Source organism: Megascapheus bottae, chromosome 10 (genome assembly GCF_031878675.1).
Source record: "Megascapheus bottae isolate mThoBot1 chromosome 10, mThoBot2.hap1, whole genome shotgun sequence".
Lineage (NCBI taxonomy): Eukaryota > Metazoa > Chordata > Mammalia > Rodentia > Geomyidae > Megascapheus > Megascapheus bottae.
Window position 1 is genome coordinate 39690066 of NC_143518.1, and position 27717 is coordinate 39717782.

The window sequence follows — 27717 nt, forward strand, 5'->3', positions numbered from 1 at the left end:
CCTAGCATGCACAAAGACCCAGGTTTGGTTCCTTGGTACCACATACATAGAAAAAAGCTGGAAGTGGTGCTGAGGCTCAAGTGGTAGAGCTCTAGCCTTGAGAAAAATCCAAGGACAGTGCTCAGGCCCTGAGCTCAAGCCCAGGACTGGCAAAAAAAAAAAAAAAAAAGAAAGGGAGAGAGGTGATAAGGAAATGTGATAGAAGGGTTAAGGTTGATATATGGATATGTCATAATGTAACTCCCCTCTTACAATCCTAATGTATGCTAATAAGAAATCTATTTTATTTATTTTATTTTTTGGAAGTCCTGGGGCTTGAACTCAGGGCTTGAGCACTGTCCTTGGACTTTCTCAAGGCTAGAGGTCTACCACTTGAGCCACAGCACCACTTCCATCTTTTCTCTATGTATGTGGTACCAAGGAGTTGAACTCGGGTCTTCGTGCATGCTAGGCAAGCACGCTACCACTAGGCCAAACTCCTGATCCCTTAAGTTTTGTTTTTAGATGCCTATCCTGGGGCTTGAACTCAGGGCTTGGGTGCTGTCCCCGAACTTTTGTGCTTATAGTGTTCTTCCTCTTGAGTCATAGGTCTATTTCTGGCTTTTTGGTGGTGGGTTGGAAATAAGAGTCTCACAAACCTTGCTTAGGCTAGCTTAGAACCATAATCCTTAGATCTCAACCTCCTGAGTAGCTAGGACTACAGGTAAAAACCACTGATGCCCAACTGAGAAATCAATGTTAATATTTTATTTAACTCAGTATATCCAAAATAATATATCAGTATGTCAGCAGTCTAGTTTTTTTTCCTTGTTTTTAGACAAGGTCCTGGTGGCTCACACTTGTAATCCTAGCTACTCAGGAGGCTGAGACCTAAGGATCAGGGTTCAAAGCCAACCAAGACAGGAAAGTCCATAAAACCCTTTCCTCCAATTAACTACCAGAAGTGGAAGTGTAGTTTAAATGGTAGAGGCACTGGTCTTGAGACAAAAAGCCAAGCAGCTGCTCCACAGCATGGGGTCACTCGTGGTCAGGGCCTGGGGCCATTCATCTCAACCAAGCAAAACCAACCTTACATTGGAGGCTGGGCGTTGGTGGTGCACACTTGGTAATCCTAGCAGGCAAGTTGGTGATACTCTTTGTGTCCTCACTTGGTTGTATCACCAACTTGCCTGCTTGAGCTGGCTTTAAACTCTGATAATCGGATCTCTGCCTCCTGAGTAGCTAGGATTACCAAGTGTGTACCACCAGCACCCAGCATCCAATCTAAGGTTGGTTTTGCTTGGTTGAGATGAATGGCCCCAGGCCCTGACCACGAGTGACCCCATGCTGTGGAGCAGGGTAGACTGGCCACAGCAGGCAGTGTTTGTGGGTGTCTCTGTTCAACTCTGCCATTTGAGCCAACCCCTTAAGACCTCCAGCTCCCCAGACAGCAGAAGGGACCCTGCCCTCAGGGAGTAGAGCTATGGTGGGATTCACACCACCTGTCAAGGGTCCTCCCAGGACCTGGATCAGATGTGGCCTCCTGAGAGGAGCAACATCAAGGTCCAGACACGGGGCTTGGGCCCACGTCAGGTGGGCAGCGCATGGTTTTCAGGGAAGGGGAGCTTCACACAGATTCAGGAGGAGGTCAATGCAGATCAGAAAGTCAGGATCAGACCAGCTCCAGTCCATTTATTACAAAACCCTGACAATGCGGTGATATATAAAAGATCCCCACAATGGCCTCTACCCCCCAAGTCCCTCCCCTCAGGTGCCCTGGATGTGAAAAATCTCAGATTCGAAGGTTCCCAGCCAGGAGGGCACTGTACCGGGCAGGTGTGAGGGGCAGGTAGGCACCCACGGTCTGGTCCAGAATGTAGAGGGGGTCAGGCAGTGTACTTGGGTCAAAGCCCTCATTAGCCATCCGGACCTTCTGCTGTTTGAAGGTCTCGGTGGTGGCCAAAGACTCCTGGGGAGGGGAGGGGAGGCGCAGGGGGAGGGTAGGGCTTCAGATGAGTTGCCTAAGCATTTTGTTAAGGGGTTAAGTCTGGGGAAAGAGGTCTGTAGGGAGGTCAGGGAGGAGGTGGCAGGAAGGGAGAGCAGGCCTGGAGGAGGAGGAGGGTGAGGAAAGGGAGCCCGATCATGTGGCTGGGAAGGACAAATCCATTCTCTTCACAGCGTCTGTTGTGGGGCTCCCTTTGTGCATGCGTGGGGTGAGGGGCGGGGACAAGCAGGCTAGTTACCTGGAGCCTCAGGAATCGAGGCTGGGCGTATGGCGGCAGGTTCTCGGTGATGTGGGCGTGGAGCTGCGCAAGGTCCAAAGCCTGCGGGGGACGCAGCACCAAGGCGGCCATTCCAGCCCTACCTTCATGCCCTGGCGTGGGGTGCGGGGAGCTTGTGAGCCACTCCATGACTGGCCCCTGGGAAGACTTCCTTCTCCTCCACACCCAAGCACTGGGGGGCGGGCTGGATGCCTCCCCCACCTTCCATGCTTAGGCACCTGGCACAGTGACTCCATAGATGCTCACTTCCTGAAGAAAGTCCAGGGCCTCGAAGACCTTGGCTACCTCCGTGGTGGCCACATTCTCCCCTTTCCACCTACCAGAAAGCAGAGATCTGAAATGGGCAGTCTGGAGTCCAGGGGCCAGAGGGCAGAGGGCAGCATGTCAGCCTGTCCCAGAGGCCATTGTGTATGAGGCCTAAGAATGAGATGGGATCTGAACCTGGCTTGGGGTGGGAGATTTGACCCAAGCCTCAAAACCTCTATTTAGGATAGCCAGAAAGATGACTGGGCGCATGGCTCACGCCTGTAATCCTAGCCACTCAGGAGGCTGAGATCTGAGGATCAGCGTTAGAAGCCAGCCTGAGCGGGAAAGTCTGTACGACTCCTATCTCCAGTCAACCACCAGAAAACTAGAAGTGGTATTATGGCTCAAAGGGGTAGAGTGCTAGCCTTGAGCACACACAAAAAAAGCTCAGGACAGCGCTCAGGCCCTGAGTTCAAGCCCCATGACCAACAATGATAATCATCATCATCATCATCATCATCATCATCATCATCATCATCATCAGAACAGTATAGAGAATTACCTGAAAGTGTCTCCAGTCCTATCATGGAAGCGAAGAAAGCCTTGGTGATCACAGACCAACAGGTCCCCGGTGTTGAAGTAAACGTCTCCAGGCCGGAAGACATCCTTCAGCAGCTTTCCCTGGGCCAGCTCGGGCCCCCCGGCATAGCCCAGGAATGGGGACTGCTGGCTCACGGGGGCAACCAACAGCCCTGGCTCACCTGGCAGAGTCAGTGCAGTTGAGAGTGCTGCTACCCTCACCCAGAGCCTCTGCACCCCACTCCAACTCACTGAGCACAAACCTGGAGATGTGGCCACACAGCGCCCCTGGGTATCCCGGACTGGCTCCCCTGTGGCGACATCATAGCAGATCAAAGAGAAGGGGAAGAGGCGCTGGGGAGGGAGATCAGCAGGGGTCACTCCACCTGCAGAAATGGGCTGCCATTCTCACCTGCACCCCAGCTCCATGGGCTCTCTCTGCACCTCACCTTGTAAAGCCAGGAAGCACGTCCCACAGCTCCCTGCTGTCCTGTGTAGTTGAAAGTGGCCACATTGCCCTCTGTGAGGCCATACGTCTCCAGTACCCGCAGGGGCCCAAAACGCCGCACGAATCGCTCCCAGGTGTCTGGGCGCAGCCCACTGCCCACTGCGAGCCGGACCTTGTGACCACGTTCTGCTTTGTTCTAAGGCGAGTGGGAGACAGGTCGAGGATTCGACACCAAGATCTGCTCCCCAAATGAAGTCCTATTCCTTATTCCCAGGACCTCCCATGCCACTGTGATCTCCTGTAGATAACCCAAGCATCAGACAGCTTATGCCACCTCAGGCTCCTTGCCATATTTTTCTTCTCCTTGCCCCTCTCCCTGCAGTTTCCAGACAATAGACTCAGTGTCTGACTGTGACCGTGCCTGTGTGGGGCGCTGCCCACGCACCGGAGGCTGGTTGACAAGGTAGCGGCACAACTCCCCGATGTACTGAAACACTGTCACCCCGTGCCGCTGGCAGTCCTCCCAGAATTGGCCAGCTGAGAACTTGGACTTCAGCACCACTGTGGCCCCTGTCAGAAGCAGAAAGAGGGGGCAATGAGGCCAAGACCTCAACTTTCCTTCCCAGACACCAGTCTGCTCTGCACGCTGTTCCCTGGAGCGTCTGAGACTCACCTTCCCCAGCCCAGCCTCCTTTTTCACCTGTGCCCTCCCTTGCCTTCCAACCCAAGCTATGCCATCCTGCCAGGATACTCTGGTCCCCAAACCACACCTTCTTCTTCTTCTTCTTTTTTTTTTTTTTTGCCAATCCTGGGAACTGAACTCAGGGCCTGAGCACTGTCCTTGGGCTTTCCTCAAGGCCCTACCACTTGAGCCACAGCACCACTTCCGGTTTTTCTATGTATGTGGTAATGAGAAATCGAACCTGGGTCTTTGTGCCAAGCTCTCGACCCCCCACCTTCTTTATTTGCTTCTTTCCCTTGCTCCTTCCCTGTGTCTGGAGTCCTGAGGATTTCACCATCTCCCTAGTTGCTCTGTCTGATCAAGTAAGGTTCCCTACTGTATCTGGGGCCTGCCTACCATTCCTCAGAAGGACTGTCTCCTCTCTACCCTGAAGAACTTAGGACACACCCCAGCAGGTGGATGAACGAGTGGGAGTGGGTGAGGGAGACTGACCAATGCCCAGGCAGCCCACGATGCCCAAAAGGGAGCCGGACATGTGGTAGAGTGGGAGGGCAAGGTAGATCACATCCTCCTGGCGGACCCCGCACAGCTGGTAGAACCCTTGGCACTGCAAGATCTTCAGATGACTGATCCGAGCAGCTTTGGGGAGGCCTGTGAGGTGGCAGGAGGGAGGTGATGAGGAAGAGGGCGAGTGAGTTCCAAGTCCTAGCTCTGTTTATCCCCTGCTGGGCTGGCTGTGTTAGGGCTGTGGGCAGTTTGGGGGAAGGTGGGAAGTGACGAGGGACTTGGAGGGGTGGAGAGAGGTGGTAGCTGGCGGGAGGGGAACCTCTCTTGCAGACTTGAAAGGAAGTTCCCGTTCCTAGCTCTGGCTCTTCTCTTCCTTGGGTTTTGGTAAACCAGATTCTCACCCGTAGTGCCAGAGGTGAAGATGTACAGGCACGTGTCCGTCATGCTCTTGGGGGCAGAGAGGTATCCCGGCACCGGCCCATCCGCTTGCGCTGCTGCCTCGGCCAACAAGTTGCTGATTTGGGCATGACGGGTCCCAGGGCCTGCAGTCCACAGGTGGAGCCCCAAAGCTCTCAGGGCCGGCAGGTCGGGCTCCAGGGACTCCAGAAACTCTAGGAGGGAGGGCAAGCACAACTCGGACGCTCCGCTGCCACCAAGAAGCCCCCTCCTCGCTCCTAATCCAGTTCTCAGCATCCCTGTGCACAGCTCTCAGGAGAGGTGGAGGACGTGGTGCCCCATCCAGGGTCCGGGGCCCAAGTTGCTCTCCTTGGGAGCCTGATCCAGCCTCAAACCCAAGGACTCACATCTGCACCTTGAGAGGACAGCTGGACCCCTGGGGACTCCCCCGCCCCCCAGGGGTCCCGGGCCCCGCCCCGCCCCGCCCCGTTCTGAGCTCCGGCCTCCGGCGCCTTACCTGGCGCCAGCACCAGGGCGCGCGCGCCGCAGCTGCGGAGGCAGTGCAACAGCGGCTCGCGGCGCAGGGCGGTGGGCACAAAGGCCGTGCGGAGGCCGGCCTTGGCCAGCCCGAACCAGAGCCACAGGAATTCGGGGCTGGAGGGGAGGAGCAGCGCCACGGTCGCCCCGGTGGCTAGAGGGGCCGCGGCTCCTCCACCTTTGGCTGCCGCGTCCCCCTCGCCGAGCGCCGCGAGGCTTTTTGTCCCCGCTCTCCCCGCGCCCCCGTGGTCGCCAGGTCCCGCGTCCCAGCCCCGCGCTCGCAGGAAGGCGCGCGCCGCTCGGTTACTCTCGCGCTCCACCTCCGCGTAGCTGAAGCGCCGCGCGCCGTGGATGAGAAAGATGTGCGCGGGACGCTGGCGGGCCAGTTGCGCCAGACGCCACGCCAGGCTGCAGCCGGCCTCCGGGCTCGCGGGGTTGGCGGCGGCCGCGGCCAGAGCTCGGGCTCGGAGACGCCTTTTGCAGTGCAGCGCGCGCAGCGTGAAGGCCAGGTCTGCCGCGAGCCAGCGCAGCTGGGGCCAGAGGTGCAGCTTCAGGAACACCAGCGGCAGCAGCAGCAACAGGGGCAGCAGGAGGGCGGCCATGGCACCCTCTTCCTCCGCCCTGGCCTCGCACAAGCACCCTGGTAGCTCTCCTGAAACACTGCGCCCGCTCTCTCTCGCGGTGAGGCCGCTCCTCGCCTGGAGCGCGCGTGCGCTGGCACACGCCCCTTCCCACCCAGCCGGGCTCCAGGAATAAGCAGCAGGGGAGGAGGGGAGAGTGGGCCCGGGCCTCCAGGCCCTCCCCATCGCCTGTGCCCCGCCCTAGGTGCGCTCCTCCTCGGCACAGTCAGGACTAGGGCGGTGTTCGCGCCTTTCCTCACCCAGGTTTGTGCACCCTGGGTCTTGTTTTCTCCCTTAGAGGGCCTCCTCTGGCGGGACCGTCTGTGGAGTCTGAGTCTGGAAGCTAGAGCCTTTAGGCCGCAGTCCACCTTTCCCTCAGTAGTCCTCTGCCACTTATGGGTCAGAAGGTAACATTGTCCTCTCCCAAAAGACTGAAGAGCTTGGCTCCTAACCCATTCGGTTTTGCAAGTCCCGGCAAGATTGCTAGACCCGAATGTTCCCTCTGGTTGCCAACAGCAACAGCAACTCCAACTAGCAGAGGCACGGACTACCAGATTTTAGGAGGGCCAATGGAGGGCGCCCCACCCTTTTGGGTCAGGGTACAGTACTGGGGCCAGCCAGCAAATGCTTTCCACCCAGATTTTAATTGGAGCAGACTAAGACGGGAAGGAGAGAAAGAAGGACAGGCCTTTGGTGGTTTATTTTCAAAAAGGAATAGCAGAGAAGGAAGAGAACCTAACTCTGTAGAGGCACTGGACAGGATGAATTGGGAGAGCTGTCTGTTCATGCTCAGCCAGCCTCCAATCCTCTGGGTAGGAGAGGAATAAAGCACAGCCAAGGAACTCTTCTCTGCTGGTACCTGAAGATCAGCAAATAGACTGAAAAAGGGTCTCCCATTCCTAAAGTCTGAACTCTCCCCCTGCCACACTGTGTTCTCCGAGAAGCATCCCCTGTGCAGATTTCGTGAACTGGAGTGAGCAGGACTCTCTTCGGAGGACGGCCTTTTTGAGGAGCAATGTGCCAATGAGATCACAGCCTGCATGGAGAGGGCGCCAGGAGTGACTGGCTTACACCTCCAGTGGTAGAAGGAAGGATTCCTGGAGGAGAAAGCCAAGTCCCTCCAGCTCCACACGAAAGGTGGGGAGTTGTGAGGCCACACGCAGACCTACCAGTTAAAGCACACCATTTGGACACAAAGACTGAACAGAAACTCTTGCACAAAAGACCTTCTGGCTTGTTTTACTATCATTTAAAAACAACGTTTAAAATCCAATTATCTCTGCCAACAGGGAAAAAGAAAAAAAAAAAAAGCAAAACCAAAACCAAGGAAAGGGGACCATTTGACAGTTCTGAGGAACTTGCCTCTGAGACTCTCCTGGACTTGGGACAACCCAATAGTCTCAGGGGCACGGCACATGGACTTGGGATATCTGTCAGCCAGACTTCTGCCATCTGCACAGATGGGCACTGACCACATCAAGTGAGACACCCAATCCACACTGGTGTGGATGGTGACTACCTAACACAGGAATGAGCAGAAAGGACAGCCATGTGCTGAGCACGTGCCGAGCTGTGCATCTGCTGGCATCCAGCTTCTCTGGCCCAGTAGCCACTTGGTTATTTCCCTTCTCTTTGGAGACTAGGGAAGGGGCCAAGGAAAGAGCAAAGAGCTGAAGACGTCCACTGTGGTCTGGTTTTGCACAGCCCATGGCTTTCCCAAGAGCCCAAGTATTGGTGGGAGCAGCAGTGTGGGGCCTGGGCCCAGGCTAGGAGAGGCTGGGCGGGAGTTGTATGGCAGCTTTCAAGCTGGATCATAGCAGTCTGTCTTTCCCCTGGTGAGGAGAACTGGGATTTCTCCCTGTATCTCTCCAGCCTTGTAACCCTGGGGTTCACCAGGTAGAAAAGAGTCCAGCTGAGGCAGGACAGGAACAGGGTCTCAGTCACTGTCAGAGCCCACTGCAGAAGATCCTTTTCGTTTCCGCTTGGTGGGCTTTGGTTTTGTGTCTTCTTCCTCCTGGAAGAAGACACGGGCAGGGCAATTAGTAGTGCCGGACAGCCGTAGTCCCCCTTCCCTGCCCCGGCCCTCCTTCCCTGGTGCAGCAGGGCTCACCGAGGCACTGCTGGAGCCTGACTCTTCCTCAGCATTGGGGGGCTGAGTGGCATTCTTTCGACTCCGAGGGCTGGACAGGGCTGCCTTTCGCCGGCTCTTGGGTGGCTTAGTAGAAGAGTCCTCATACTCCTCTGCCAGGGAGAAGAGATCGCTGAACCTATGGGGGAAACAGCGAGCACTGAGTGGGGCACTGAGAGCCAGGCCACTTCCTGTGCTGTTTCCTCTCAGGTCACCTTCTGTTTCCCTTCAATCCCAGGGTCTCGCTGGCCATTAAGCTTACTGTCCCCAGCAAGCTGCTTCTCTTCTCCCCCAAGTCCCCTGGCCCCTTCCCAGGGCTGAGAATGGAAGAAGCCTCACTTCATTTTGTGGGCTTCATCACAGCTGGCCTGGACATGCTGCAGCGCCTGGAGGATTGGGGTCTGGCTGAAAACTAGACAGAGGAGGAAGAATAGGAACAACAATTAGATGGCATGGAGAGTCGTTTTTTCTCAGAGGTTTAGAACGGTCTGGTCTAGGTGCCCTGCCCCTCTCCCCTGCCTGGCTTCAGGGGATCTGAGCCAGGCAGCACACAGGATAGACCGAGGAGGAGCATACAGTTTTGCTTGGTGTTGGTCAGATTGAGCCGCAGGTTGTCCAAGTGCTCCAGGATTTGTTCCAGGGTCAGCTGGGCCAGCTTGCTGCTGGAGCTCCTCAGGCTGTCAGGAGGGCCATGACAGTGTGTGAGCCGGGGAGGCCTCTGGGAGGTCAAGTGCCCTCCCACACCAGGCACCACTCCTTAGGGCAGAAGGCTTGGGTGGGATGAGGGAGGTTTGCATTGGTGTGGCACTAGGGAGATGGAGCAGGGACCACGGTGGTCCTGCATGCCACATTTCTTCACACCACTAGATGTCACCCCCAAACCAAGCTAGGACAGCACAGGCTCTCCAAGGGGAGCGGGGCAGTGGCCACTGCAGACTGCAGGGAAGACCATCACACCTCTGCCTCTTGCGAGGGAGACTGTTGTTCTTGATGAGCAGGGACTTGATGTGCTCAGCCAGCAGCTCGTCGTGCCTCATGCACCAGTGCCGCAGGATGCTGGTGGTGAACTGGTCGTCAGGATGGCAGGGCCGGCTCAGCACCATCTTCACCATCTCTTCACTAGGCCTGTGGGTGAGAAAGGTGCTCAGTGCTCTGCAAACAGCTGGCCTCAGGAACTGCTGCATGGCTCCTACTTTTTCCCCAAATCTCTGCCTCTCTGCCCAGCCCCACCTAGTCCCACTGTGGCTTCCTTCTCTCACATCCCTCTCCTGGTTCTTTGGGGGCCAAAGAATGCCTGGTTTCATCCTTGCAGAAACCAGGAGATGGGAAGTGAGAGTCTCCCATTCTGTGGAGGTAGCTAGTTGTGCATATGTGTGCTGAGAAGGAAGCCCACATCAAATCTTCCAACTTCCCCAGGAGCCACCAGGAAAAGGGCCTGGTGGCCAGAGGACATGTGGTGTGTAGATGGGCCCCACCCCGGCCCTCTGGAGCTGTGGGCCAGCCTGGTATCTTGTTGAGGGAGGGGAAGGAGAACCAACTAGAAACTATAGTTCTCTTATGGCCCTCAAAACTTTCCATTTCCTCTAGGGCACTCTATGGGTTCTAGTGTCTCAGACAAAAGAAAAGGCGGAAGAAAGACAAGGTAGGAAAATAACAACATGGAGCTGCTGCACCATGTTGCTGCTATGTCTGATGGAAGCGGCGCCTCTGCCCTCTCCTCCTGGCAGGGTGGTGCAGTGGACCCAGCAGCCTCTTCTCTGTGCAGATGAAGGGGGAGGACAGGTGTGACCCCTTTACTCTGACCCCCTCTCCCTTTGGATGAGCCTGTGGTGGTGTGAGGAGCGGGGGTGGGGGGAAGGGGGGAGCAGGAGCACCAGGATTAGAACTGCTGTGGCAGCAGGAAACAGGGATGTCCGGTCCCCACCTCTCCACCTCTGAGGGCAGCTCCTGGTGGGCAGGGGATAAAGTCAGAGGAAGCCCAGATCCCGGGGGACCTACTTATTTGTAAGGCATGCTGGAGCAAATAGCAGATGTCAATGATAGGAAAAAATAGGGAAAAAGAGCAGAACAGGAGCCCTTTGCACGAAAGTATCTCTTGGAATGCTGGGATAGAGGCTAAAGAGCACTGAGGTGGAACTTACTTCTCTCTTCGGAGCTGAAGCAGTAGGCAGGACAGGGCTTCTGGATGCTCTGTGGGGAAAGAGGACAGGCTGTTCAGGAGAGTATATTATTCCAGAAAGGAATTCAGGCATCCCTTCCATCCCTTAACCAGCAGTCGGTGGAACAGCAAGTATATTCTGATCAAGAGTGGGCAATAATTCACCTGACCCCCCAGCACACAACGGGCCTTCAGGGCTCTCCAGACAGCAAAGGGACTGACAGAGTCTATTCTGTATACCAGGTATTGGGACCTTCCCAGCTCTCCCACGCTCTCAGCCCTCAGCCCTACTCACCCTTGTATTTGAGATGCTGCAGGATGGGGATTATGGTCTCCAGGGGGATATTGTGGGCCAGGAAGAGCTGCCAGGCACAATACTGTTCAAAGGTTTCCCAGTCCAGGCTCTGGACTAGAAGACACAGACAAGAGACTTCTGTCTCTCTCTCACACACAATTATATAGACATGCACATGGCTACTCCATTGGTTAACAACACCCCAAGTGGGGACGGTACAGGAGTAGTGATTCTAAACCTAGATCCTTTCCCTTCAACTAACTTTCTTTTCTTTCTTTCTTCTTGTTGGTTGTGGAACTTGAAGCAGACCCAGCCCAAGAACACAAAGCAGGCCAGGATGCCATTCTACCCCTTAACTTTTCAGTCCCAGAACCAATTCCCTATTATTCGAAAAAATAATACAAGGCCTGTGCCCTATCATAGGTTTCTAGAAAAATTGGTCCCTTACTGAGTATGTTGAGTACTGAGTCTTTTCGAAACATGACCAAGTTTCCCATCATCACGTGGCAGACGAGCTCCTGGAGCTATGAGGAAGGAAAAGGTAGATCCATTAGCTCTAGCAGAGGCTGGAGGCAACATAATGCATAGGAAACAGTAAGTTTAGTCACTAAGACATGCAAGGGACTGGTAAAATAGCAACAGGCCTGAGTGGGAACCACAAGCCTATTTGGGTCAAAAATTACAATGCACACTCTGATGTTAGTGGGAGAAAAAAGAACTTCTCCATTTGTCCTTATAGCCTAAGCCTAAAGAGAAGATAAGGATGCTGGGAAACAGAGCTCTGGACTTAGATGGAGGCACAGAAAGGTCGAAGAAGGAGGACTCTTAGTGATAAGTTTCTATTTTGTGAATGGGAACTGAGTGGACAAGACCAGGCCCAAAACAGATCTAAGCAATGCTACAATCTCTCAGGGTCCCCTGCAGGGTGGGAAGGTCAAATAGAAATGGCTCAGCTGTTTTTTATTCTAAGTCAAGAAAAAAAGCCAGTTAAAAATCAAAAACAGGGCTGGGAGTTTGGCCTAGTGGTAGAGTGCTTGCCTAGTAGGCACGAAGACCGGGGTTTGATTCCTCGGTACCACATACGTAGGCAAAAAGCCAGAAGTGGTGCTGTGGCTTAAGTGGTAGAGCTCTAGCCTTGAGAAAATCCAGGGTCAGTGCTCAGGCCCTGAGCCCAAGCCCAGGACTGGCAAAAAAAAAAAAAAAAAAAAAAAAAAAAATCAAAAACAAAAAACAAAATCAAAACTTCCCTACCCCAAAGCTTTTCCTGTGGATACAGGAGGTTCCAAAGAATATGGCATACGGGAAACCTCAGGCAACAGAGGCCTCATGCCAGCCTGCCTCCCTTGGACTCAACACTTCACTCAGCCTGCATAGCCTACAGTGTACTCAGTTGACCAGAAGGAAGAGTGCCTGCATAATGTAGGTTCTTGTCTGCAGGCTCCAATATTCACCTGTGCAGAGTCGATAACAGCTACGATCATGTTCAGCAGCTCTCCACTCCGCAAGGTTTCATCTGGAAACTAGAAAAAAAAAGAGTGAACTAGGGCAGGGACTCAAGGTGGACCTATCTTTTTTTTTTTTTTTTGGTCAGTTGTGGGACTTGAACTCTGGGTCTGGGCACTGTCCCTGAGCCCTTCAGCTCAAGGCTACTGCCCTATTCCTTGAACCACAGCCCTACTTCTGGTTTTCTGATAAGAGTTTCAGGGACTTTAGTGTCTAGGCTGGCTTTGAACCTTGATCCTCAGATCTCAGCCTCCTAAGTAGCTAGGATTACAGGCATGAGCCACCTCTTCTGGCAAGGTGGACCTATCTTAACCCACCCACCTTCCTTCTTAGCAGGCTAGGGGTCTGGCTGGGGCAGTCAGATATGAATCCTTACCCAAATACCTAAACAGAGACCCAACAGTTATGAAGCAGCGATTCTAACCTGCTAAGGCTCCAAGTTTTGTTACCTGTGTGTGCACACCATGAAGGAGGCATATGTAAGGGAGGAATGCGGGACTGAGCTAACAGGAACTGGATCCAGTCTACCTAGGCTCTCAGGCAATAAGCAGGTAGGTGAGAGCGCCTGACAGATGTGAGTGTAGGGGAGCAAGCAGGGAGGGAAGCACCCTGTGGCAGCCCTTTACCCTTCCTCCTCCTGGCTAGGCTGAGATCACACTTCCTCCTGTCATGTTCACCACGCCTTGGGTCCTCATTTCCCTCTTCTTGGGAATTTTTATCAAGAGGAGGAAGAGCTGATACCTCTTCCTTATCCCAGTTCTGAGAGAACCGGCCCCTACAGGCATCCCGGAACTATGGGAGAACCTATGCGTGAGCCACTTAAAAAATTCAGGGGAGCTTGGGAGAAATAAACAAGGAGCTGGTTTGAGGGAACTTTCCTGGGTCCAGATGATGAGGCCAAACCCAAGACGTTCAGCTAAAGTTTAAACTTTGAGTTAAACTTTAACTGAAGGGTAAGACTTCTGTGAGCTTCACAAAATTTTCAAACAAAGGTGGAGCTGGGCATTGGTGTCAGACCTCCAATCCTAGTACTTACAATGCTGAGATACAAGGACGCTCTTAGAAGCCAATCTGGGCAGACAAACCTGAGACTCTTTTTTTTTTTTTTTTGCCAGTCCTGGGCTTGGGCTCAGGGCCAGAGCACTGTCCTTGGACTTTCTCAAGGCTAGCACTCTACCACTTGAACCTCAGCACCACTTCTGGCTTTTTGCTATGTATGTGGGGTACCGAGGAATCGAACCCGGGTCTTCGTGCATGCTAGGCAAGCATTCTACCACTAGGCCAAACTCCCGGCCCCGGAACCTGAGACTCTTATGACTAATGAACTAGCAAAAAGCCAGAAGTCAATGTATGGTTCAAGTGGCAGACAGTCAATTGTGAGAAGAAAAGGTGAGCACGAGCCCAGTGCTGGTGGCTCACGCCTATAATCCCAGCTACTCAGGGGACTGAGATCTGCAGATCTTAATTTGATGCCAGCCAGGGCAGGAAAGTCTATGAAACTTAACTTCAATCAACCACCAGAAAACCAGAAACACAGCGCTGTCTCAAGGTGGTAAAGTAGCTCTTTACCACTGTCCCTGAGCAAAAGAGCTCAGGGACAGTGCCCAAACTCTGAGCTTAAAACTCTCACTCCACTCCCCCCTACCCCCCCAAAAAAACCCCACATAGCTGCTGTGGTGAAGGAAGCAATGCACTGAGGTCCTGTCTGGGGATATGTTGCCTGTGAACCCCCTGAACTGCTGCCACCCTTCCCTTAGCACAGACACAGATGAGAGCACTGACCTCTGTGTAGATGGAGGGTGTGAGATGGCACAGTAGCCGCACGTCATCCTCCTGGCAGGCCTTCATGTCCATCATTAGGCAAGTGTGTAGATCACCTAGCTGAGTGGCCTGGGCAAAGGACTCATAGAGGTTCATCTTCCCTGCGGCTGCTTTGCTGCAAGATCAGCTGGATGTAAGCCAAGTTTATGACCCCAGCACTAGAACCTGAAATTTCTAGAAGCAGACTCCTATTCTGGACCACCTACCTGCTCTGCAGGCCCTGTGCTCACCTGTCTCCTATCTCTCCTGCCAACCCAGGGGCTTGAAAACTGAGAACCAGGAGGCACTCTTTCTTTTCCCCATGCCTCCTCAGGACTCCAACCACCATCAAGGAAGCTACTGACCCCTGACTGCAAAGCATAGCTTGAGAAAGGCTTTTTTGCTTACTATCTGGGTTCAGGCCATGAGAGTAGAAGCACCTCATAGTTAAGCCTTAAACTGGCTTAGTTCCTTAAATATAAGAACAAACACATAAAACCATCTAGCTCAGAAGAAAAGGAGCATGTTCATGACATCAAAAGTACAAGTGACAAAAAGAAAAATCAATTTGACTTCATGAAAATTTAACACTTTCATATTTTCGTTTTGTAGTAATGGGGGTTTGAACTCAGGACCTCCTTCTTGCTAGGTTAGATGCTCTACTATATAAGCCACACTTAGCCCTATGAAAGGACTTTGTTTTTGCTTTTCTGTCAGTCCTGGAACTTGAACTCTGAGCCTGGGCACTGTCCCTGAGCTGATTCAGCTCAAGACTAGCACTCTACCACTTTGAGTCACAGTGACACTTCTGGATTTCTAGTGGTTAATTGGAGATAAGTCCCAGGACTGGTAAAAATAAATAAATAAGTAAATAAGTTAGTAAAGCAAGCTGGGTGCGGTTGCTCATGCCTGTAATCCTAGCTACTTAGGGGGCTGAGATCTGAGAATCGCAGTTCAAAGCTAGCCAGGGCAAGAAGGTCTTTGAGACTCTTATCTCCAATTAACCACCAGAAAACTGGAAGTGGCACTGTGGCTCAAGGGATAGGGTGGTAGCCTTGAAGAGCTCAGGGACAACCCCCAGGCCCAGAGTTAAAGTCTTATGACCAACGGACGACAACACAACAACACCAACCAAAAAAAAAAAAAAAAAAAGTAAAGCAGACCGAAGTGAGAAGTGGTACTGTATGACTTTATGTATATACGAAACCCCACTAACCTGTATACTTTAAAAGGGTCAATTTCGTGGCAGGTGATATTCTATCTCAATAAAGATTCCCTGAGGGCTAGCCTTGAGCAAAAAATGTCCAAGGACAGTGTCCAGGCCCTGAGTTCAAGCCCCAGGACTGGCAAAAAATAAATAAATAAACTTTCCCTTCATTAAGTTGTTCTTCTCAAGTATTTGGTAGAGCAATGGAAAAACTAAGACAGCTTTCAATCCCAACATCAAAACAAACAAAATACTAAACAAACGATATACAGATGGGGCTGGCACGGACAGCCAAGGATGGGGATGAGGTACTGGAGAAAAGCTAGCTCTCCCTGACACCTTGTCAAACACATAGACTACACTCACCTGGCCCGTAAGTAGTAGAGCAAGTGATAGCCGATTTTGGGCTGCTTCTGATATAGCTCAGAGAGAAGGTCCAGAAGCAAAGAAAAGCTGCTATTGTCTTCCTGCATCTGGCACAGGTTCCTGCAGGCAAGTGGGAGGAGAGGCATCACTCAACACCAGGTCTCCTAAGGAATTTCCAGGGCAGCAATGGCTGTCTTTCCATTGCATCCCTTGTTCTCTTCCCTGTAAGGGGAGCCCCATGAGACAGGACAGGGTCATAGGTATGCCTTTAAGGAGGATGGAGGGCAGAGCAGACTTTTTTAGCTGGGTGCTTACCTAAATATTAGGTAGAGAGGCTTCCCCACAGACTCCTCCAAGGACCTGAAAGAAAGTGAGGTTATATGTGAACATTCCTGTGAGGGAAGGGTGGCAAGAGCAGACATCTAGTCTGCTCTTTTCTTACCCAAAAGGCAAACTTGCTTGGTAACAGAGACAAGCATCTCCTAACATGGAATCACAATCTGAGGTTATCACCTTCATGAAACTTAGACTCTCACTATTCAGAGAGTCCAGACCAAGGTCTAATCCCATTTGAAGTAGCAAAGATTAGGACTATAGAACTAGCAGCAGGGCTAGAAACACAGAATCCTCCTAACAGTTTACTTTGAAGGCAACAGGCAAAAATAAACCCTCATTACAATGCAGGAATCAGACTATCAACAGATGAATTCAAGTCAACAGCAAGGTGCCTCTTGGACTTGGGCTATTAGAGCACTCTTCTGACTCCTGAGGCTCTGGGGGTCAGGGAAGATGAGCCTTACTCCTCAGTGACCTCTTCAGGAAGCACCTCCCCTCGGAAGTGGGCCTTGAAGAGCTCCTGTAGACAGGAAGCAAGGACAGACAGCTGCTCCGAGTCAAAGTCTTCCTGGTAGTGAGACAAGGATGGGAAGGGATATTAAGACCTAGACCAGAAGCTTACAGCCTTCCTGTCCCTCCCCCAGAGGCTCTGAGTTCATCTTGTGCCACCTCTTCAATTAGTAAGCTCCCAACCCCCATCAGAGAAGCCATCCAGCGAGGGAAGGGAATGAAACTGCTCATTCGTACGGGGAGCTCTAAGTTGGACAGGCTGGGCTGCTTCCTCCCTAAGGGACTGGGTTCTCCTCACCTCCAGGACCTGGTCCACGATTTCCTGCATGACCTCACACTGAGCCTCCGTATCACTGTGGTACAGAAGGGAGAGGAAATCCCAGGGATACAAATGAGAGCAGAGGGCAGGACATACATCCACAACAGTGCACACAAGCACACGCACAGACACAGAGACAAAACAAAGGACCTCTGTGTAAAGAGACTTTGGGGCAGAATCTGCTGCTTTCTGGGCAGGGGCCCAACACAGAGGGAAATCCCCACCCACCCTGCTTCAGTCCTCAGAGGCTCTTATCCAGTCTTAGAAGCCTCAACTTGGGGTGTTGGGGAACATGGCTGCTCATTCCCAGCTATGCTCGCCAACTTATGTGCTGAAGACATTTCCCATGAAGTTCTAATTATCTCTCCAAATACCTCACCCCATTTCCCTCTGAGCCCCAACTTCCTGCTGCGCTGGCATGGTAGCTGGGAGAATCTGTTCTGGACCTTCTGAGAGGAACAGAACCCACACCCACCTTCCCTTCTGTAGCTGAAGCACTTTGTCTCTTAGAGACTCATCCAGCTGGTCAAGGTAAGGGGTAATATCGACTGGCTCCTCCACAACTGTTTCCTTGATAGGGTGGAAGCGAAACTCTCTCTTCTTCCCTGAGGGAGTGATAGAGGAAAGTCCATCTTCCCAGACATCAGTGCCAGAGATACCATTTGCCCTTTTCCCAGAATCCTTAGTGTGTAGCTGTTCATTCAATGCTGGGAATGCCTGACTGCACATGTCCCAGTTCCTACTCCAGAATGTTCAGGATCTGTGGTTTTTATCTGAGTGATAAGTGCAGGGCTCTGGCACCCAGGAACCTTGTTAATAATAAAATTAACCCAAAGGGACAATGGTGGAATGATACCAGACACTTGCTCCCATAGACTAGTCTCTCATAGGGCTGCTACAATCAAACTTTACCCCGTTACCAGTCTTACCTTTGCTATTGAGCTCTTCCTCATCATCACTGAACGCTGCCTCTGCATTGTCATAGCAACTCTCATCCTTATCCGACATATGGTTGTCCATTTCCATGGAAACTGGCTCTTCAATTTTGACTTTGAGTAAAGAAAAAGACCTCCATGGGTCCCTGGGCCCTCCAGTATGCCCATGCTTCTGAGAGGGGAAGACCAGAGGGCTATGGGAGAACGTGGAGCTTGTAACCTAAATGCAATACTAGTCACGGAAGGACAAACCTCTTGTTCTCAAAACCTGTCATGATCTGCAGGGTGATAGTTCTAGAAAGAGGAATAGCACAGGCAATGAACCTGTGCTCAGCGAGTAGAATAAGGCTGGTATAGTCTTAGTGCTCCTTCAACTGAGAGCCAAGTTGGGATAATGCTTGGCTTTGGGAGGGAGAGTAGGGGGTGGTAGTTGGGAATCAGAGTCCTAGCTTAGGGTGAGGAAGACAGAAGAGATCATGTTCAAGGGAGCTAAGTATCCATGAAAGCATTCTTCTTACTGAGAAAAGGTTAACAAGAGAAAAAGAATTATGAGAACAAAAATCATGAATAGAATACCCAATAGGATTACATGTTTTCTACTAAGAGAGAGAAAATAATAACAAAAAGGACGCTGGAGAAGGAAAAACTGAGATGAACAGACACATGGAGTTACAGAAGGGACAATATCCTAAACAGAGCTTCACTATACATTTTTAGATGTCTCCAGCTTCTTTCCTTCCTCCCTCTTTCTTTTTGTGCTTGTCCTACCTTGAACTCAGGGCCTGGGTACTGTTCCTGAGCTTTTTTGCTCAAGGCTACCACTCTACCACTTGACCCACAGCTCCATTTCTAGCTTTTTGGCAGTTAAGAGTGTCATGGGGGCCGGGAGTTTGGCCTAGTGGTAGAGTGCTTGCCTAACATGCACAAAGACCTGGGTTTGATTTCTAGGCACCATATATTTAGAAAAAGCTGGAAGCGGTGATGTGGCTCAAGTGGTAGGGCTCTAGCCTTGAGAAAGCCCAAGGACAGTGCTCAGACCCTAAATTCAGTCCCCAGAACTGGCAATAAATAAATAAATAAAATGAAATAAAAAAAAAAAAAGTATCATGGGTTTCCCTGCCTGAAATGGCTGGCTTCAACCATGATCCTCAGATCTCGGCTACCTGAGTAACTAGGATTACAAGCATGAGCCACTGGCCCTTTGTTTTCTCTCTCTCTTTCTCCCCCTCCCTCATCTCTCCACCCCCTCACCTCCCCCACCCTGAGTTTTGTTAGTTTTGAGGCTTGAACTCAGGACCTTACACTTTTGCTCAGTTTTCTTGCTCAAAGATGATGCTGTACCATTTAAGTCATATCTCCATTCAATCCAGTGTTTTGCTGGTTAACTAGAGATGGAGTCACACAGACTATTCTGCCTAGGCTGGCTTTGAATTGGAATCTTCTAGGGTATTATGGGCCTCCAGTGCATTATAGGCCTGAGCCACTGATACCTGGGCTCCATCTCTCTTCTGATATAGGTGAAAGAGTGGGAGAACTTCCATACCTTCCACAGGTGGGGAGGGAGAGCTGCAGAACTCAGGAAACTTCTCTCGAAGCATAGCTCGCAGCTCTTTATCCAATTTGGGGTTGTCAAACAGGGGGGCCAAATGTCTAATGGGAAACACAAATGAGGTTAGTAACAGAGCTCCTTGTTTCTCATTCAACATGGGGATAATCAGTATTACTGGACCACCCTCCGATCCTTCACAGGGGTGCCTGTGGGACAGGCAAGCACTTCAAATATGATGGCAAAGAGAAATTCCTCTACAAGTCAAGAGGACACAATCCTGGCAGTAGAAGGTAAAGCTATGCTTTTACACTTGTCAGGGAGGAGGCTCAGCAGTGGTATAGCATGACCTAGATATACATGGCCTAGAGGGGGCTATAGAGAACCACGGGGCCTGGAGTTTGGCCTAGTAGTAGAGAGCTTGCCTCGCATGCATGAAGACCCGGGTTCAATTCCTTGGTACCACATACGTAGACAAACAAAAACGAAAAAAAGCTGGAAGGGTGCTGTGGCTCAAGTTATAGAGCTCTAGCCTTGAGAAAGCCCAAGGACAGTGCTCAGGCCCTGAGTTCAAGGCCCAGGACTGGCAAAAAAAAAAAAAAAGGAGAGAGAGAGAGAACCACCTCTCCCAGCCCCAGTCCCCACACAGACATTTCTTACGCCAAAACCCGTTTCTCCACAATGTGGTTGAGAGAGGAAAAGACACCCTGTCTCACATGGCCCTCCAATGGTGGATAGAAGTTGGGAATGATCTGCAATGGAAAGAAATAGAATAAGCATAAGCCCCTCTAGTCATAGTTTTTTGAGTTTCATCTAAAAAGCTGCCTTGGTTTTGGTCAGGTAGCACTGAGATCTACAGCCACAGAGAGACTCGTTGCATTCTGAACCACTCTAGGTTACAAAGGACTAGACAGGACACTTATTAGACCCAGTTGCTCCTCAAGGAGACTCAATTCTACCTTGAGTTATCATCCTGCCTCTGGAAATACCCATGGAAACAAGGCCCAATCCAGCTTCAGAACATGGGGAAGGAACACATTTGTTAACCTGGGGTTAGAATTCATGACTGCTTCTGCTCTCACAATCAATGACCACTGAGAAGACCCAACTGCTAGATGACCAGGGGAGACACATCTAACTTCTCTCATCCAACAATGAAAAGGAGAGAGGGCTATACAACTTACACGGCACATGAAGTCCAGGAGTGTGGCAGTGATGGCTGGGTGGGGCTTCATGGAGTGATGCATGACCAGGATGGCTGGCTCTGGAAGTAAAGGGCCTGCCACATTAGAAACCGTTTTCATGTCCAAAAATGGATGACAGTACCCAGGAGTGACTCTAGGGAAGGCATGCGTCTGTTCCTCTCATTCACATGGAAAAGACCCAAGAAAATCAACCCCCAAACTGCTCTTTATCTCTTTTGCCTTTATGTCCCCAGCATTAAGCTTGGAGACGCATGGCAGGAATACAGGACGAGCAGAAGTGGCCTACTTTTCCTCTGCCTAAACCCTCCCCACCAGGAGCCCAACCCTGAAGATGTGGGAAGAGGGTGGAATGACTGTTTGGCCCTATCAAAGCCACTTTCCTTGTAGGTCAAAGGAGAACTGAAGAGAACAACGCAATTGCTCCCAGATAAGTCACCTCCACTGCACACTGTCTGAGATTTGACTGTTGTCTCTAGGACCAGGGCCTAGGGCATGGGAAAGAGGGATGCTGTCTGATCTCAAGCACATACCTATGTTCATAATGCTATCCTTGTCTGGGCTAAAGAACAGCCAATCGTAAAACAAAGCCAGCTTGGCATTTGAGGCAGCAACATTTGACTGGGAAAAAAAAAAAAAAAGGTAAAAAGGAGGTTATTTAAAAAGAGAGAAAGACAGAGGAAGAGAGATAGAGAGACAGAGACAGAGAGAGAGAGAGAGAGAGAGAGAGAGAGAGAGAGAGACAGAGACAGAGAGAGAGAGAGAGAGGGAGGGAGAGAGAGAGGGAGAGTGAGTTATTTCATCAAGCAGCTCCCCTTTTCAGATGCCCAGGACAGATTCCAGGGCCCACTTGTCTACTTCCTCCTTAGGTAAGGAACCTTATCTTTATGTGTTTACATAGCTGTTTTATCAACCCAGCAGATGGGGATTGGATGGGGATTGGCTTGCATTTTGCACACATCTCTAGTACACATCTTCAATTCTCCTACAGAGAACACTCAGGAGTCCATTGGTCATCCTGAGCTGAGGCAACACGCAACTATTCTGACTTAAGACTAGATGAGGCTGTCACAGAGGGCTGATCTTCCTGGGTACATCCCTGAAAAGGAGACCCCAGGAACAGCCTGTTCTCATATTTCATTGGCACACTCCAAGGACCCAGGCAGATAAAGGAGACGGTCTCAGAAGAGTCCAGGGAGCAGCTAGATGTCAGAAGATGGATAGTCTCCTACCAGGTAAAGAGAGGAAAACAAACACAGGGAAGGAAATGGATTCTTTTTGGATTCACTATTCTTGCCAAAGGTAAGGAGGTGAGGTCTAAATCCCAGCACTATCCCAACCCAGGGCGGTTGCAGCAGAAGACTACAAGTTTGAGGCCAGCTCGGATTCCATGGCATGACTGTCTCAAAACAAAACAATATAAACTCCAAATAAGAAACAGTTTAGAGGAATAACTAATTGTGGTTTCTAGAAGCTAAAAGGGAAAAGAAAGGAGGTGGTTCAGAAATTTAAACTCCCAAGAATTGGCAGTAAAATGGTAGACGAACCTATTCAATCCTAAACCAAGATGAAAAATAGGATTAAAGTTCTAGAGACACAAAAGAAGTTATTGAGGGGACCACAAGGAAGGGCCCTTAGAGTTCTGCTGTGCCTGGAGAGTCAGTAGGAACAGTATGAGAGAGACATCCTTGGCTACTCAATGCCCTCTACCCCATACCCTGCTGCTTACCGTGCATGTTGTGAGGAGCCAACCAATGATGGCCCATCGGGGCAAGATATCTGAACTTAGTACTTCATTAGAAGGGTGGACTACCCCACAGATGTAGCGAATGAGGTCACAGCGCAGAGACTGACTGTCTGGGGTTGATAGATACTGGCGCTGGAACCAATCTTGGTATCGTTTTTGTTGACCAAACCGTACCTAGAGGAGGAAAATATTGAAAAAGATATTTGGAAAGGTCAATGGAATTCCCGAGCAGAAGAAAACAGATGGGTGCCAAAGGATCATGCCTATAACCCTAGCTACTCAGATGGTTAAGATCTGTGAGATCTGAGAATCTCAGTATGAAGCTGGCCCAGGCAGACCAACCTGGGAGACTCATCTCTAGTACAAGCCAAGAACAAGAAGAAAGAGAAGAGGAAAGAAGGGAGAAGAACAAGAAAGGAGGGGGAGGGCATTAGTGGTATAGTGGTGAGCTTAGCTGCCTTCTAAGGAGGAGGAGGAAAGAGGAAGGAGAAAGGAAGAAGAAAGGAAGAAGAAAAAGAGCATCTGTTCAGCCAATGGTGACACCAAGACTCAATGGTAACAGATCTGCCAACAGACAAGAAGGTCAAGGAGGGCTTGCAGCTCCTCATACTGCTCTAATAGGTCAGCTCACCCGGGAAGTCATGAAGAGCAGCTTAGTCTCCATGTCAGGAGTTAGGCGACATGCTAGGAATTTTCTGGATGTTCTTGACTGAAGAAGCTGTAGGATACCTAAACCAAATATGAAAGGGAAAAGAAAAGAGAGAAGCTTGAGGATCAGACAGGTGCAAAAGGCAGGTGAGGAACCTGAGCTAGGTACTGATGGCCAGTGGTTTTGTTCAAGGGCCAATTCCAAGACAAGATCAAGGGAGGTCAAGCATAGGTATACGCGGAAATTCCAACCACATTCGAGCTACACGGATCCTGCCTGCTGGCCTTTCAGAGCCCCGTATTCACAAAACTGCAGTTGCAATGGGTGGGAAAACATGAGAAACCCTAGACTGCCTATTTCTGATGGTATGACTGATGGATTCTGAGATCAATATTTTGTGGCATCACCACAGTTCAAGAGTCAGAAAGAACTAGATCCAAACTTGCCTCTGCCACTTACTAGCTGCACAGCCTTGAATAAATTACTTATTCTCTTTGAGGTTTTATTTTTTTGTTTGTTTGTTTTTTTTGCCAGTCCTGGGCTTGGGCTCAGGGCTTGAGCACTGTCCTTGGACTTTCTCAAGGCTAGTACTCTACCACTTGAGCCTCAGCACCACTTCCGATGTTTTGCTATGTATGTGGGGTACCGAGGAATCAAACCCGGGTCTTCGTGCATGCTAGGCAAGCACTCTACTACTAGGCCAGACTCCCGGCCCCCTTCTCTTTGAATTTTAAGGGCTGGCTTTGAACCTTGATCCTCAGATCTCAGCCTCCTAAGTAGCTAGGATTACAGGCGTGAGCCACTGCAGCCGCTGAATTTTAATTTCTTCATCCGTGAGTAAGTAAAAACAACCTTTTTTTTTTTGTTGGTGTGGGACTTGAACTCTAGGCCTAGGCGGTATCTCTGAGCTCTTCAGCTGAAGGCCAGTGTCCTATCCCTTGAGCCATGGCATCACTTACAGTTTTCTGGTGATTAACTGGAGATAAGAGTCTCACAGACTTTTTAGTGCCCAGGCTGGCTTTGAACCAAGATCCTCAGATCTCAGCCTCCTGAGTAGCCAGGATTATAGGTATGAGCCACTGCACCCAGCAAAACAAATCTTTAAGGGTTATTAAATGAGTCACTAACAGGTGTGCCTAACAGAAGGTGGTACACAAAACAACTTGGTGCAAGATTAAGGTAACAGTATAGTATCAGGTAGTAGGTACAAGCACTTTCCTCTCTTCTTTCCTTACTTCCAGTTCCTGGATAAGTATGCGTATGACTGTATGTGCGTATGCGCGTGTGCGTGTGTGTGTGCGTGCGTGCGTGCGTGCGTGTGTGTGTGTGTGTGTGTGTGTGTGTGTTGGGATGAGGTAGAGAACAAAGCTGGAGATTTTTATTTTATTTATTTATTTTTTGCCAGTCTTGAAGTTTGAACTCAGTGTCTGGGCACTGTCCCTGAGTTCTTTTGCTTAAAGCTAGCACTCTACCATTTGTACCATAGTGCCACTTCCAGCTTTTCTGTGTTTAGTTGGAGATGAGAGTCTCATAGACTTTCTTGCCAGGGCTGGCTTCAAACCACGATCCTTAAATCTTAGTCTCCTGAGTAGGATTACAGGCATGAGCCACTTGGTGCCTGGCTTATAGAATTATTTTTTAGGCCACAGCAGAACCCTGGGAGAGGCAGAGAGTGAAAACACTGAGATTCTTTCCTTTCCCTAAAGAGGATTTTGATCAAGCTGGATCCTTGAAATAAAGGCCAGATTGTTTACAGAGAAAGATTATCTTTTTTTTTCTTTACCTCTCTAGGTTGGGAGTAAATTTAGGGCCCTGGGCAAGCTAAATGAGCACTCTACCAGTGAATTATATCCACAGCTCAGGGGTACTTCTTCTCCTGACTCTGTTTCATGAGTTGACCATTGAGTCACTGATAGGCTCAGTGAACTTGAAATTGGTCATTTGGCTCATTTTTTAAGCCAAGAAAATGACAGGAAGGGAAGAAGATGACAGTTTATTGCCTTTTTCCCCCCTTAGAAGAGCTAGAGACAGGCTAGTGGAACATTCTAGAAAGCACACGAATTGTTCTGTGGCTCTGTCATTCCTATATCCAGCTAAAGCTGGCAGAGCCTGCTTGCACCAAGTTTCTCTTTCTAATCTCTGCCCTCTCAATTCATATAGGACATACACCCTGCCACCTCTCAAGGATAGGACGTTCTTGCACTTACCTGTGAACTGAGGACTCAAGGCCTGAGGGTTATGGATGATATCTTTCCAAAGCAGTTCAAATTCTGGTATTCTGGCAACATTCTGAAGTAGTCTTACCAGGTCCCGGCCAATCATCAAACATTCCATAAACTGGATGGGATGGTGGTGGGCGCATGATAGAAGGGGCAGGGAGAGAACGAAAACATGGATTGTTTACTTTCTGGAGAGAGGACAAAGGAACGACTTGTTCTATGGGGGAAGGAAAGTGTTGGAATCAAAGGACATGCTTCTAACTGCTCAAGATGAAGAGGTGGAGGTGAGGACTGCTACTGAGGAGAGGGAAGTGCTAAAGCCCTGCTGGCTTTCACATTAATTTATTCCCCTCATCATCTAAAACCGTTTCAACCAATTCAAAGGAGATAAAAAAATCTGAAAGAGTCAGACTCTCACATCAAGCCCTAGACAGCTTACCCCTAAACTCCTTCTAACAGATCTCATTTCTCCAGGGACTTCCTTCTCCTCCCTTACCCGTTCTCGAAGCAGTGAGATGCAGAAGTCCACTTCTTTCTGCCGCAGGGCCTGGAGCTGGGCAGTCCCATGGTGGTCAACGATGAGTCGGAGGTACGTGTAAACAGCCATGGCAATGAGGATGCTGCTCTTCAGTACCCACTCTCTGCAGGGAGGGAAGACACTTGTACTACACCTTGGCTAGACCCATTCACTCTCCCCTATGGGGACTTGGATCCCACGGCTCAGAAATGTTTGATGATCAGACACTGGGAGGAGTTAGAGGCATGCCTTAAGTGGTAGAGCACTTATATTAATCTAGCACATGCAAGGTCTTGGATTTAATCCCTAGTACCTTGTAGGAAAGAGAGTATTCAATGAACGCAATCTCTTCTTCTTTTTTTTTTTTCTGGGGCTTGCACTTGGGCCTGGGGGGTTGGGGGCTATCCCTGAACTACTACTACTACTACTACTACTTCTTCTTTTTCAATCAAGTCTAGCAATTCAGCCACATCTCTACTTTTCTTTGATGGTTGATTGGAGATGAGAGCCTCAGTACTAGCTGGGTGCTGGTGACTCACACCTATAATCATAGCTACTCCGGAGGCTGAGATCTGAGGATCACCATTATAAGTAAGCTGAGTCAGACAAATCCCCAAGAGACTGTTATCTCTAACTATTCAAAAACCAAAAAAATAAGAAATAGAAGTGGGGCTGTGGCTCAAAGTAACAAAGCACTAGCCTTGAGCAAAAGAGCTCAGGGACAGCAACGGAGCCCTGACTTCGAGCCCCACTATCAACAAAAACAAAACCAAAAAAATGTCTCAGTACTTTCCTGCCCAGGTTGACTTCCAACCATGATCCACAGATCTCAGCCTCCACACTAGTTAGGGTTATAGGTGCTCTTAATTACTTACATAGATTCCAGTGACTATTTGTTGATCCATTCTCTCAATTATTTACAGGGTGCCCATAATATGCCAAGCAATATTGAGGTACCAGGGACAGAGATAAACTACTGCTTCTCTCCAGGTCTGCTATGGGAAAGGTACTGTAAGTCAGTAGCTCTAAAGGATAGTGAAAGGACCTCTGAGGTTTCCTAAGACCCTTTCAGGACCTGGAGTTCTTGGAACACACTGTGCTTCTCTCAGGCTGGCCAATAGCAGCCTACCCTGCTATAAACCTTTCCCTGGTGCTCTTTCTAACCACGGACCCCACCCTCAGACAATGAGTCACCTGCCCTAAATCACAACCTGAAAAAAAAAACAAAAAACCAAAAACTTGATTTTGGATGGCAAAGCCCATTTCCCTAGGAGTTTTAGAATTTCCCAAGGGAAAACAGTGTAACAGAATTATCTGTTCCCAGTTGCTTAAAGGGGGTGTCTTTACATAGTACAGAGATTCCTAAAATTCTGATGCTATCTCCAAGTGCCAAAATTGAGGAGCAGTCTCACTCAAGTAAGTATCTTCTAATGGCTTTGGCCCTCCTGCTGGAAAGCAGGGAACTGGGAGAAGACAAGTTTAATTAATCCAACCAGGCAACATCCTGATTCCGGAAAACAGCACAAGCCACCTAATTAAGACTCTGGCCTTTCCCTTTCACAAAAGGAAAACACTAGCCAAGGACACTGGACAGATCCCCCTCCCCCACTTGCTATGTTTTTTATTGCCACAGCCCCCAAAACACATGGAAGGCGGGGGGGGGGGCGTTAAAAGGAAGGTGTAAAGAGGAGGACACACTTAACACTTAAAACTTCAGTGTTCTCACTTTCACCCAAAGAGATGAATTTGAGGTTGGAGTGAAGGGAATGCGTGAGGAAGCTAGCCGGCTGACTCTTGTATGGAAAAATTCAGCCTTAGGATATAGGGACAGGAACTATCTGGCAGCAAGAACAAAATAAGAAAAAAAATCACTTTTTAAGAAGATTGCTAGCTAGCAGAAGTGATAAAACATATCTGAACTCTGCAATGTCATAATGAAGAGAGACGGAGCAATATCCTGAAATATCTAGGGTAGTAGAAAGATACAGAGACCAAAGAAAAGGA

At 50.1% G+C, this 27717-nt stretch overlaps 2 protein-coding genes across 2 annotated transcripts in view; both read right to left on the bottom strand.

The window, feature by feature from the left end:
* Positions 1-1656: 1656 nt before the first annotated feature.
* Positions 1657-6644, bottom strand: Slc27a3 (solute carrier family 27 member 3). The gene is made up of 10 exons (XM_090340952.1): positions 5637-6644; positions 5125-5334; positions 4709-4867; positions 3980-4104; positions 3536-3730; positions 3350-3440; positions 3070-3268; positions 2480-2577; positions 2223-2353; positions 1657-1948 (listed from the first exon to the last, which is right to left on the bottom strand). The coding sequence occupies exons 1-10, from the start codon at positions 6460-6462 to the stop codon at positions 1772-1774; spliced, it is 2211 nt and encodes a 736-aa protein (XP_090197078.1). The 5' UTR covers positions 6463-6644; the 3' UTR covers positions 1657-1771.
* An 845-nt stretch (positions 6645-7489) lies between these two features.
* Positions 7490-27717, bottom strand: part of Ints3 (integrator complex subunit 3) — a 44335-nt gene continuing 24107 nt past the window's right edge. Inside the window, exons 7-30 of the mRNA XM_090340953.1 lie at positions 25693-25837; positions 25185-25314; positions 22960-23057; positions 22311-22502; positions 21115-21202; positions 20564-20643; positions 20040-20131; positions 19377-19483; positions 17828-17947; positions 17374-17503; positions 16878-16932; positions 16534-16637; positions 16049-16093; positions 15734-15853; positions 14143-14296; positions 12309-12377; positions 11306-11381; positions 10858-10971; positions 10546-10594; positions 9362-9529; positions 8981-9081; positions 8744-8816; positions 8387-8543; positions 7490-8290 (exon numbers count right to left, since the gene is read on the bottom strand). Of these exons, the coding sequence (XP_090197079.1) occupies positions 8213-8290; positions 8387-8543; positions 8744-8816; positions 8981-9081; positions 9362-9529; positions 10546-10594; positions 10858-10971; positions 11306-11381; positions 12309-12377; positions 14143-14296; positions 15734-15853; positions 16049-16093; positions 16534-16637; positions 16878-16932; positions 17374-17503; positions 17828-17947; positions 19377-19483; positions 20040-20131; positions 20564-20643; positions 21115-21202; positions 22311-22502; positions 22960-23057; positions 25185-25314; positions 25693-25837 (2545 nt within the window). The 3' untranslated portion in view covers positions 7490-8212. The remainder of the gene's footprint in view (positions 8291-8386; positions 8544-8743; positions 8817-8980; positions 9082-9361; positions 9530-10545; positions 10595-10857; positions 10972-11305; positions 11382-12308; positions 12378-14142; positions 14297-15733; positions 15854-16048; positions 16094-16533; positions 16638-16877; positions 16933-17373; positions 17504-17827; positions 17948-19376; positions 19484-20039; positions 20132-20563; positions 20644-21114; positions 21203-22310; positions 22503-22959; positions 23058-25184; positions 25315-25692; positions 25838-27717) is intronic.

Bases quoted from the DNA above. Each gene is read 5' to 3' on its own strand.
- Slc27a3 (XM_090340952.1), bottom strand. From the start codon at position 6,462: ATGGGGAGGGCCTGGAGGCCCGGGCCCACTCTCCCCTCCTCCCCTGCT. The intron at 3,731-3,979 runs GTGCGTGGGCAG...CACTCGCCTTAG, and splicing joins ACCTTGTCAACCAGCCTCCG to AACAAAGCAGAACGTGGTCA. The intron at 1,949-2,222 runs GTAACTAGCCTG...TCCCCTCCCCAG, and splicing joins CTCGATTCCTGAGGCTCCAG to GAGTCTTTGGCCACCACCGA.